Here is a 12,682-nt window from a genome sequence, read left to right as displayed (position 1 = left end):
GGAGGACTGGATTGATGATATAGCCCAGGGCTTGATGGGGGAACATCAATTGTAGATGCAGGTGGCTCAGGCTGGACCTGGCCAGCTACAAGATACCTGAGACAAGCTTGATGCCTAGAGTTTTCTGGTGCAATACATGTTCTCTTTAGCCAGGGTGGCTGGAGGCAGAGGTGCCCAGTGATTAGGAACCTGGGCTTTGGGCCCAGCCTGGTCACTTAAGTGTTGTAGGTATGTGTGTTTTTAGACAGCCTGCCTGTCTAGGTCTAAAATTCCTACCTCTTACAATGGAGAGAGAAATAGCCCGTAACTTTTAGGCATGTACAAGAACCAGGCAACACAAGAAAACACCTGTAAGAGCTTGTGGGAAGCACACAGGCACCTCTCCCTCCCAGCCCAGCAGTCTGCCTTCTCCTTCTGGCCAGACATGAGTATGGCTGGGAGAGAGCTGAGGGCTACAGCCACCCTATGAGCGCTCAAAGCAGGAGGGATGGGAGGGGTCGCAGGGCAGGCCAGCGAAGCAGCTTCCATCACCAGAGCCGCCCCCAACCCTGGTTAGCAGGATGCCCCTCTTCCTTGGTAAGTGCTGGGGGTGACAGAGCCACCTGGGGCCCCTGCCTTTCCAGGCCTCTCGCTCTGGAATGGGTCTTTCATGTGTGTGTGTGCATTTGCCTTGGCAGACAAACTGATGGAAGAGACGGAAGAACTGTGTCTTCAGAGGGAACAGAGAGAGGTGGGTATGCCCAGTAGATGCCCAGGGTCTTTCATAATGGCTGGGTTGCCCTTGCTTGTGTTCCTGGCATTAGAAAATTAAGGTGGGGGAGCTGGATCCTGGGGGAACGGGAAGGAGCAGGAAGCCATGTGAACTGACCGTGCTTGGGCGGGACTTTGTGTGACTTCTTGGTAAGAAGCCAATCCCTGCAAGGAATGTACAAAGGGCAAGCTGAGAGACCCTAGAAGAAACCAACCAGAAACATCCATGGCATCGGGAGGCAAGGAGCTGCATGGCTGCAGTGTTCGCTGCAGGTCGTGATGGCCTTCACCCACACAGGGGCTTTTGAGTGTGATTGATTTGGTCTGATGAGCTCAGAGGCGCCTTAATGTCCTCCATGTCACAATGTGAGAACAAGTCCCCAGCAGGCTCGAGTCCACTGCAGGGAGGTGGAGAACCGCTATAGTGCTCTCCCATGCAGATCTGTGTGCAGTGTGGACCCTGCCTGCCCTGAAATGCCATCACTACTCCCGGAGGGCAGGGGAGGACAGTGGTCAGCATACAGGCTCTCTGGAGCCACGCTGCCTAGGCCTGTATTTGACCTTCTAACTGTGTGACCTTGGGCAAAGTGTGGAGAGTCTTGTTTATTTGTTTTGTTTTGGAGTGGGGGTGATTTTTTTTTTTAAAGGATTGAGTAATTTATTTGAAAGGGAAAAGTGACCCAAGGGAAGAAGAGACCAAGAGAGAAAGAAATCCTCTATCTCTTGGTTTATTCCTCAAGAAGTCCCATTAGCCAGAGATGGGCCAGGAGCCTGGAATGTTGTGGGGTGGGTGGTGGGATCCCAAGCACTCAAGGCATCCTCTGCTATTTTCCAAGGTGCATTTCCTTCCAGGAAAGGGATTCACGTCCAGCAGGGACATGAACCAGTGCTCTGTGATATTGGTGTTGCAGGGTAGCAGCTTAACCCACTATGCCACTACACTGGTCCTGACCTTGAGCAAGTTACTTAACCTCTCATCTGGAAGATGGGGGTAATAATAGAACTGATATTGTGAGGGGCAAGTGAGAAGCTGTGTATAAAAAGTGTGTGGTGCGGAGTATGCATGCAATGAGGACGTTGTAGTATTATGATGCTGTTATTAGTTATAGACCAGATCCACTGTGAACTGTCTGAGGCCTGAGGGTGCAGAGTGGCTTGTTAGGACACTCAGAAGGAGCGCCCGAGTTAGCCCACTTCTCTTTGCCCACTCACTTTGTTTCTTGCCTGCTTAGCCGGTCCTTGGACAAGCGCCACCAGCCATGGCTCGGTGCCTGACAGTGACTTTGTCTCTCAGGAATCCCTGCCCTTGCCATCCAGTTTGTATCGGGAGCTCCCAAATGGGTCCTACAGCCCAGAGGCATCATGTCCCGTTCATACGCCAAACACTCCCAGGGCCTGGTGCAGCCCTGGGAGATGCGTGCTTGAGCAATGTTGTTGGGATGACTCAGTGTGTGAACAGGACGACCCATCTACACCCAGAGAAAGCTCTTATCTCCTGGTCAATGGCCAAGTGCTCTCAGTGGCTGGGATTAGGCTCAGGGTGGAAACTGGGGTGCCGGGAACTCAATCCAGGCATCCCAAGTGGGTGTAGGGAGCTAATTATTAGAGTTCTCCCCACTGCCTGCCAGGGAGGGCCTGCATTAGCAGGCAGTCAGAGTGGGGACCCAGAGTCAGGAACTGACACAAAACACAGGTGTGTTTATGGTTAGGCTGAAAGCCTGCCCTAAACCCACAGGTTTGAGTCTTGCAGCACGTTTCCCCAAGACTTTAATCTGATAGAAAAATACACCCTTGTTTTCCTTCTTCCCAGATCAGTTAGTTATGCCTATTTACTCTCCTGGCTGGACTTCTGAATCATCTTATTGATTATAAAGGGAAGAAAATATTCACACCACAACAATTAAGGATGTCTATTTGGAGGCACGGATTTGAGGACTGGCCCTGAGGACCGGCATGGAGTCTGTTTCTTCCCTCCTCCCTGTCCCCACGGATGGGCCTCTGTGTTAGTCATCCAGGTCCCGACTTTGAATTTTCATGTTTTCCTCGCACGGTTCCATGTGTTTCTGGCGGGACTTCTTCTGTTCGCTCAACAACTTAAAAACAGGTGGTTCTGGAAGTCCAGCAGGGCACAGAATGACAACCTGGGCACCAGTGGGGAGGGAGACTGACTTAACCATCAGAGAGGATAAATCTGGGGCAGCAGTCCGCTGGAGGAAAATTTAGACACTCTATCTAGGTCTTTATCAGGAAATTAGGACAGCGGAAACCTGCTACACACAGGCCTCACTTAATACCACAGCGCATTGAAGGAGGAAGCTGAAAGCTTGTGGACTCATTTTTTTTTTTTTTTTTGTCTTTTTGGTACAAATTTAGGCCCAGCTGATGCCTATAGTGGAGGCCTGGCTGGGCAGATGAGGAGGGGATTCCTCCCAGGTTCCACTTGCGTTTCAGATTCTGTTTCTGGTTTGGTCACACCTGAACGCTTCTGCTAGGTTTTCCTTCCTTCACTTGCTTATCCTGTTTCTGTATCCTCGCCATCTCTTCTGCAACTCGGAGAGCATCTGCATGTGCCCCAAACTGTGCAGAAAGGCGTTTGGTCCGATGTCTGATGACTTATGTGGTCTCAGAGGGACGTTATGGTCGAAAGGGAGACCCATGACCCACCTGACTCCTTGTGATGTGAACTTGGGCGTGTCAGTTGACCCCTCTGAGGTCAAAGTCATGCCTGCTCCTGTCTTACTGCATTTCTAGAACTACCAGGAGAAAGTTAGCAAGCACTAATAAGAGGGAACCTCCCAGCCCTGTTTCTGATTTTAGAGGAAATACTTTGAGCTTTTCACCATTAAATATGGTGTTAGCTTGAGTGACCTTTAATTTTTTTTAAAAGATTTAGTTTTTTGAAAAGGGAAGTGACAGAGAAGAGAGCTGAGAAATCTTTCTTCCACTGGCTCACTTCTCAGAAATGCCCACAGCAACTGGCATTAGGCAAGACTGGAGCCAAGAGCCAGGAACTCCATCTGGGTCTCCCACGTGGGTGGCAGGGACCCAAGAACTGGAGCCATCATGTGCTGCCTTCCCAGGTGCATTAGCAGGTGTTGGATCAGAAGTGGAGTAGCTGGAGCTCAGACCATGACTCCAGTATGGAAGATGGGGATCCCAAGTGGTGACTTAACTTGCTGAATCACATTGCCTACCCTAAGGTTAACTGATTTTGGAATGTTGAACCAGCCTTGCATACCTGGAATAAATCTCACTTGGTAGTAGAATAGAATTGTTTGTACATCGTTGGCTTTGGCTTGATAAAATTTTGTTGATAATTTTTACATTTATGTTCATGAGAAGTATTAGACTATAGTTTTTTTAGTTCTTTTTAAAGATTTATTTATTTTTGTTAGTGAGGTAGATTTACAGAGAGAAGGAGAGACAGAAAAGGATCTTCCATTTGCTGATTTACTCCCTAGATGACCAAGACAGCTGGAGCTTAGCAAATCCAAAGCCAGGAGCCAGGAGACTCTTCAGGGTAAAGGGTCCTAACGCTTTAGACCATCTTCTGCTGCTTTTGCAGGCCATAAACAGGGAGCTGGATGGAAATACAGCAGCCAGGACACAAACTGGTTCCCATATGGAATGCTGGTCTTGCAGATGAAGGATTAGCCAGTTGAGTTATCACATCAGCCCCAGTTTTATTTTCTTATACTATGTTCTCCAGGTTTTGATTTTAGGGGCAACCTAGAATGAATTATAGTGTCTTCCCCAGACTTTAATCTTCTGGAAGAGCATATAAAGAGATATAATGTCTTTCTTAAACGTCTGATGGAATCTACCAGTCAACCTGTCTGGGCCTTCTACTTTCCATTTTGGAAGGTTCTTAATTCTTGATTCAGTTTCTTGAATGTAGTTGGGTCTGTTCACATTGTCCATTTCTTCTTTTGTGACTTTTGACAGGAACGGTCCACATTAGCTACACCATTATGGCATGTACTTGTTTGTAATATTGCTTTACTGACCTTTTCTTGTCTGTGGAGTGTGTAGTGATGTTTCCCTCGTCTCTTCCATTTCTGAAATTAGTAGCTTGTGACTTGGTTTCTCTCTCTCTTATTCTTACTGGTTAGAGGCTTATACATTTTAGTGATCCAGAAACAACATATTTTGGTTTTTTGTTGATTTTCTTTCTTGATTTCTTATTTTCTACATCAGTAGTTTCTGCTCTAATTGTTTTAAAATGTTTGTTTATTTATTTGAAAGGTAGAGTGATGGGGTGGAGAAACTCAGCCTCCCTCCCCTACCACACACACAGAGATTTTGCAACTGCTGGTTCACACCATTCACTCCCAAAACTCTCAGTGGTTAGGGCCAGGCCAGTCTAGGCTGAAGTCAAGATTCTTTTTCCTTCTTAGTAGTAACAGTCTACCATTTCTCCTGCTGCTCCTTGTAGCAAGCATGGAAAAATATGCAGAAGCAAATACACTTTGTCCCTTTTAATGTAATGAACAGATAACTGCTGCCAAGTTTTTAGTGTTTTTCATTTCAGTCTTTCCCCATGTATTATTCTTATATAATGTATCTAACATTATCATGGATGTATTCAGGTTTGCGGTTTGCTTTTTTATGACACTTTAACTAACACACCATTTTCATTCAACATTATTTGAAAACATTAGGTTTTAAAATGGTTTTTGTTTTGTTTGTTTCCTTTTTTTTTTTTAAGATTTATTTTATGGGCTGTGTGCAGTAGCCTAGAGGCTAAAGCGCTCGCCTTGTATGCACTGGGATCCCATATGGGCACCAGTTCATGTACTGGTGGCCCTACTTCCCATTTAGCTCCCTGTTTGTGGCCTGAGAAAGCAGTGGAGGATGGCCCAAAGCCTTGTGGGAACCCCAGAAGAAGCTCCTGGCTCCTGGCTTTGGATTGGCTTTGGATTGGCTCAGCTCCGGTCATTGTGGCCACTTGGGGAGTGAATCAGCAGACAGAATATCTTCCTCCTCTCTATATAGCTGACTTTCCAATGAAAGGCAAAGTTACAGAGAGAGAGAAGAGACAGACAGACATTTTTCCATCTGTTGGTTCATTTCCCAAATGGCCAAATGACTAGGGGTGGGCTAGACCAAAGCCAGGAACCAGGAGCTTCTTCCAGGTCAGGCACGTACATGGTGCCAGGACCCAATGACTTGGACCATGCTCTGCTGCTTTCTCGGCACATGGCATGTACTTGGATCCTGGGAAGCTGGATCAGAAGTTGAGCAGCTGGAACTCAGCCCAGCTCCCATATGGGATGTCAGCACTGCAGGTAGTGGCTTCATGAAGCTTCTATAGTATTATCCTCTTAAGAAATTTTTTAGTGATTTTTTTTTTTTACTTATTTGAGAGAGAGAGAACTCTCACCTGCTATTGCACTACCTAGGTGCCCACAATGTCTGGGATTGGGGCAGAGCTACAGCCAGGAACACAATCGAGGTCTCCCATAAGTGTGGTAGAAACCTTATCACTGCTGCCTCTCAAGGTCTGCTTTGGTACCAGACCCAGTCATTGCAAAGGCAGGGGGTGTGGGAAGTGAAGAGACAAAGAGAGAGATTTTCCAGCTGCTGGTTCTCTCCCCAGATGACTGCAACAGCCATGGCCAGGAATCCATCTAGCACTCCCACGTGGGTGGCAGGGCCCCAAATACACCTGGGCCATCATTTCTTGCCTCCCAGGATGTACATTTGCAGGAAGCTGGGTTGGAAGGCACAGGAGCCAGGCACTCTGTCCAGTACGGGATGCACGCAGTGACTTGGCTGCTGCACCAAATGCCAGCTGCAAATGGCAAGAGCTTGGAAGATTCCTGATGTGGTTGCCAAATTGCCTTCCAGAATCTTTGATTGACACTGCCACCAGCAGTGCATGGGGCTTTCCATCCTGGCTCACCTCACTGTCTGGGGTTTGAGCTCCTCCTTCAGCATCAGCTGGACATGTGACCTAAGCAAGTAGCTTGATCCTGACATACTGGTGATTGTCCCACCTACACAGTGAGGAAAATGAGAGCCATCGAAGTCGTTGGGAGGGATGAGTCAAGACACGCAAAAGAGCGGCCAGATGCGGGCTGCAGCCCTTGGCTTTGCCAGTCAGCTCTCTGACTTGGAGCTGTTCTCTGCCTCGGGTTCTGCAGACTGGGGTACCCAGGCTTCATAGCTGAGCAGGGGGCTCCACAAAAGGCTGAGAGTGAGGGGGAAGGTCCAGGGTGAGAGGCAGTTGCTGGAGGGAGACAAAATTTAAGTAAAGGATGAAGAAGTCTTCCTGGGCTGCTCCATAAACAAGATGTGGACTTCTCGAGGGAGAGCATTACCAAACTTCCCCAGAACCTTGCAGCCCACCCACGTGTCAGTGATTGTGGCTTCTGGAGAAGCCAAGCCTCGCTGGGCATTAAAGCCTGTGCAGAAGGCTTCCCCCACCTTTCTGCTTTGTGATTTATTTATTTTTGTTTGAAAGTCAGATCAATAGAGATATTCTATCCACCAGTTTAGCTTCAAAATTCTCCATTAACAACCAAGGCTGGCACAGGCCAAAGCCAGGAGCCTGGAACTCTAGCTGAATCTCTCCACGGGAATGGCAGTGGGAAATGTAACTACCCTTGGAGTTACCACCTGCTACCTCCCAGGATACACATGATCAGGAAGCTGCAAGCGGAGGGGGAGAAGCTGGAAAGGGAACTGGTTGCTCTACAAAGGAACACGGGCAGCCCAGGAGGCCACTTACCCAGCACGCCAAACCCCTGGTCTGGAAAAGTTTCTGGAATCAAGTTGTTCAGGGGGAAATGAGCTATCTTAAGAAGAAACTTTCCCAAGAGCCTTTCATGCTGAATCTGAGTGCTCTCTTGGCAGGAACACTGAACAGAGAATTAAATGTCTGAAAAAACAAAAAAAGAAAACAACAACAACAAGAAGAAGAATTAAATGTCTGCTAAGGGCAGAATTGCCTTTTTTATAAAGGTTTATTTATTTTTATTAGAAAGGTGTATCCACAGAGAGGAAAGACAGAAAGATCTTCCATTCACTGGTTCACTGCCCAGATGGCCACAACAGCTGGAGCTGAGCCAATCTAACGCCAGGAGCTAATAGCTTAGCCCACATCCATCCACATCGGTGTAGGAGCCCAAGGCTTTGGGCCATACTCCGTTGCTTTTCCAGGTCACAGACAGGGAACTAGACAGGAAGTAGAGCAGCTAGGACATGAACCAGCACCCATATGGGATGCTGTTGCTTGGAGGTGGAGGATTATCTAGTTGAGCTATTGCACCAGCCACAGAATTGCCTTTAAACGTGAAGGGCTTGAATTCATGGGCACTCGCTCCTCTGTCTCTTTCATGCAACAGGATGCGTGCACTTACTGACTCATATGGAGCATGCATTTCAGGGTTATACCTGGGCCAGAGGGAAAGAAGGGAGAAGGACAGCCAACTAGAACTGCTTTCTCAATTTTGTTCTTAGTGGCTTAGCTGGGCCTGCTGGCCTCATGAAGTACATAGAAGGGAACTTCAAGAAAATTGTACCAGGGCTGGCATTGTGGTGCAGTGTGTTAAACTGCTACCTATGACCATGGCTTCCCATGTTAGGAGTGCCAGATCATAGTCTGGCAGCTACACTTTTTTTTAAAGATTTATTCTATTTTTATTGGAAAGTCAGATATACAGAGAGGAGGAGAGGCAGAGAGGAAGATCTTCCATCCATTGATTCACTCCCCAAGTGGCTGCCATGGTTGGAGCTGAGCCGATCCAAAGCCAGGAGCCTCTTCCAGGTACCCACACGGGTGCAGGGTCCCAAGGAGCCGTCCCTGACTGCCTAGCCAGGCCACAAGCAGGGAGGTGGATGGGAAGCAGGGCTGCTGGATTTTAGACCTGGTGCCCACATGGAATCCTGGCATGGACAAGGGACCTTAACTACTAAGCTACCACATCAGACCTGCAGCTCCACTTCTGATCTAGCTCCCTGATAATACACAAGGAGTCCTTGCCACACATATGGGCAACCCAGATGAAATTCCTGATTCCTGGCTTCAACTGGCCCAGAGCTAGCTGTTGGTGCTATTTGGAAGGTGAACCAGCAAATGGAAGGTTCTGTGTCTTGCAAATAAGCAAATTTTTCAAAAATAAATGTAGTAATTTTAAACAAATAAATATATATACACATGTAGTTATTTATTTAGAAAGTCAGAGTTATAGAGGGAGATACAAACACACACACACACACACACACACACACACACACACACACACACGGATCTAGCGTCTGATTCACTCCCCAGATAGTTGCAATGGCCATGGCTGGGCCAGGCCAAAGCTAAGATCTAGCAGCAGCTTCTTCCAGTTCTCCCACATGGGTGGTCGGGGCCCAAGCCACGGGCCAACCTCTGCTGCTTTTCTTAGGCCATCGGCAGGGAGGTGGATCAGAGGAGAAGCAGCGGGCCCGGTGCAGTGGTCTAGCAGCTAAAATCCTCACGTTAAATGCACCGGGATCCCATATGGGATCTGGTTCTAGTCCTAGCAGTCACAATTCCCATCCAGCTCCCTGCTTGTGGCCTGGGAAAACAGTCAAGGACGGCCCAAAGCCTTGGGACCCTGCACCCGTGTGAGAGACCTGGAAGAGGTTCCTGGTTCCTGGTTGTGGATCGGCTTTGCTTCTGCTGTTGCAGTCACTTGGGGAGTGAATCAACAGATGGAAGATCTTCCTCTCTGTCTCTTCTCCTCTTTGTATATCTGACTTTGCAATAAAAATAAATTAATCTTAAAAAAAAAAAGAAGAGAAGCAGCTGGGACATGAACCAATGCCATACGGGGTACTAGCTCTGCCACAGTGCTCAGCCCTCAAATAAGGAAATAAAAAAAAAGGAAAGAAAGAAAGAGAGAAAGGAAGGAAGGAAGAAAAAAGTTGAGAAAAAATTCAAGAAGCTTGTTTTGGGTCGAAATAAGGAAGATTACTGAATATAAGTCTTCAAAAAAGTTCATAAAAATACAAATTATGAAAAACACTATGCATGAGTTCCCAAAATTGTGACACAAAAATGAACTTGTCATTTAATTCCATTATTCCATGAAAGTATCTGAGGAATCCTCATCAATGCTAGGCAGAGAAAAGACATTCATCAGTCACCTGTTCCTACTGTCAGCTGCGAGGAGACAGCTCAGGGTTCTATTACGCAAAGGAAAATGATTGCAAGTGGGGGAAGAATATCTGGGAAATTGGGAGTCTCCTTGACCTCCCTCCTTGAGTTTGACCGATTTGCTAGAGTGGTTTGTAGACCTCAGGGAAACACATTTGCCATTTGGTTATAAAGGATATTGCAAAGGGCACCAGTGAAGAGATGTGGAGGGCGAGGCATTCGGGCAAAGATGCTGAACCTCCACCCTGCTGGGGAATGCCACCCTCCAGGTTCCTCTGCTACCCAGAGTCCCAAACCAGTCCTGGGAGGTTCACCTGGGCGTGGCTAATTAAATCATTGACCTTTAGCCATCAACTCAACCAGCTTCTTTCGTCCTCCCCACGGAGTAGTTGGTAGTGAGGCTGAAAATCTCTGTCCTCTAACCTCTCTCTCTCTGCTGGCCAGTCCCCATCCTGTCACCTAAGGACTGCCAGCCATTGGTAATCTCGTGTGCAATACAAGGACACCATTGTGGAGTCCAAGGATTTTTGGAGTTGTACACTATGAGAAAGGGCTTCGACGATGTCACGGTCAGCTCTGTTAGAGGTTGATCAATAGTAACGCATGTGTCAGCTACTGAGAATGTGTGGGGGTGCTTCAAGAAGTTTCTGGGAAAATGGCAGACATGTGTAGTAAGTTTTGAAATCCATACATAATTTTTTAAAAAACAAGTTTATTTTCTTTTTATCTGAAAGGCAGATTTTACAGAAAGAGATGATGGTGAACTCTTCTGTGTACTGGTTTGCTCTCCAAATGGCTGCAACAGCCAGAGCTGAGCCAATCTAAAGCTAGGAACCAGGAACTTCTTTCTGGGGTTACCATGTGGATACAGAATCCTCTGTGATTTTCCCAGTTCATAAGCAGGGTGCTGAATTGAAAGTGGAGCAGCCGGGACACAAACCAGCACCATATAGAATGTCACACTGCACGGAAGGATTGGCTTGTTATGGCACTGATTTTTTTTTTATTTGTATGCATTTTCCGCGAACTTTTCGTAGAGTTCTCCTATTCGAATAGAGGGTTCAAGCTTTTTTGAAGCTCTGAACATTTTTATCATTAAAAAGGGGGTTTGACAAGATGAGATTTTAATTCTTTAGATGCAGGCTAGTCAATGTCCTCTGCAATAAACACATCCCTAGGTACGTGTGGCTTTTAACAGCAAAGCTGCATTTCTCACTCAAGGGTGGCAGTCAGCTGCAAGTTCCACTTCTTGCTCCCCATTCCTGGGGATCCAGGCTAGAGGAGCCTCTGCTCTTGCTAGTGGCAGGGGAAGAGACCTCAGCATGTCACCCCGTCTAGTAAGGGCACCAATGGAACTACCCTGCTTCTGTGTACACTTCTCGCACGGACTTCGCCCAGTCTCCCGGCCCACCCAGCAGGAGCAGGTACTCTGCAGCCACACAGTGTGCCCAGGTACAGCCTCTGGATATGAAGGCACTTTAACAAGCTTATAGAAAATGGAATGCACAGATGAGGGGTTTTGGGTGCAAAAAAAGTTTTGAAATCTGTATCTAATTTTTTCATAATGCCAGTGAGCATCTTTTGGGAGGACCACATTTGGCAAACTGAGACTGGTTTCTAATGAATGAGCCACGTCCTGACACCAATAGTGACTAGAAGGGAAGGGAATAGTGCTTGTATGGGTGAAGAAGGTTAGGGGTAGAGGTCAGGGCTAGGGCTTTAAATCAGACTCTATGTATTAAACCTTCTCCACATCTCAAGCCAATGACAGCTCATTCCTGTGGGCAGTCCTGCTTCCTGTGGGTCTCCACTGTATTTGAGAACAAAGGCCCCAGCTGAAAATGGAGAATGCAATTTCGAACTAGAAAATGAAAAAGTAGATGTAGGAATAATTGTCCCCTCCCTGCCCCCATATCCCTACAGTGCAAAATGTGAAGAGACAAAGCAGTTGTCATAAAAATGCTTCAAGCCAAACCTTACCAGAAGCATATACCCCCATACCACCTGCCATTGAACTTCAGAACAAAAGAATCCCCTGGGGGGCACAGCCATTCTGGGTGATGCTAGGCTAGTGTCCTGGGACGTATCATGGGCTTCACGGCCCTTCCCCACTGCTGGGACTGACAGAGTGGACACGTTCATGCTCATTGCCCGCCAGATGCCGTGGGGGAAAAAAATCCTATTCCCTAACTTTTGAGTTGGGAATGACTTCTCTTTGCCACTTCTAGCAAAGGGATGTTTTCTGGAAGTGCCTGTTAACCTCTTTCAGTGGGCTGAAGGGCCAGCCAATCTGCCTTAGGGATCAGAATGTTATTCTGGAGCACACAGGGGATTAGACATCTGGCATTCCAGGCACATCCAGCCATGGGAAGTAGCATCAAGATCATTTCTAAATTACACCTTCTGCATGCCACATGCCTTCTCTACCAGTCAAGTTCCATTGCACACTTGGGGTTTGTGAAGACTATGTCATTGAGTGGTGCCAGGGCTCCTCGGGTCTTCATTCCAAGTCTGGTCCAGCCTAGACCCCAGACCATTGTCAATCCCAGAGAGTCCCTTGGGTCAGAGTGGGGGTTCCTGATCTTGGGGATCCCTGGCTACCACTGATTCTTCCTCTTGGTTCTCTGCAGGAGCTGGAGCGTCTTAACCAGGTGCTGGAGGCCGAAAAGCAGCAGTTTGAAGAGGTGGTACAGGAGCTGAGAATGGAGCAGGAGCAGATCAAGAGGTGATGATGGTGGCTGGGGGAAGGCAGGGGTTAGGAAGAAGAGGGGAGGGGAAGCTGTGTCCCACTTTGGCCTT

At 47.5% G+C, this 12,682-nt stretch overlaps 1 protein-coding gene across 1 annotated transcript in view; it reads left to right on the top strand.

Moving 5' to 3' along the window:
• PLEKHD1 (pleckstrin homology and coiled-coil domain containing D1) overlaps nucleotides 1–12,682 on the top strand; it is a 34,101-nt gene that overhangs the window by 16,011 nt on the left and 5,408 nt on the right. The window contains exons 6-7 of the mRNA XM_004584604.3: nucleotides 678–730; nucleotides 12,514–12,608. Coding sequence (XP_004584661.2) covers nucleotides 678–730; nucleotides 12,514–12,608 — 148 coding nt within the window. The remainder of the gene's footprint in view (nucleotides 1–677; nucleotides 731–12,513; nucleotides 12,609–12,682) is intronic.

Source organism: Ochotona princeps, chromosome 26 (assembly GCF_030435755.1).
Source record: "Ochotona princeps isolate mOchPri1 chromosome 26, mOchPri1.hap1, whole genome shotgun sequence".
Taxonomy (NCBI): Eukaryota; Metazoa; Chordata; class Mammalia; order Lagomorpha; family Ochotonidae; genus Ochotona; species Ochotona princeps.
Note: the sequence above shows the minus strand (reverse complement) of the source record. Positions and strands in the feature narration are given on the sequence as shown.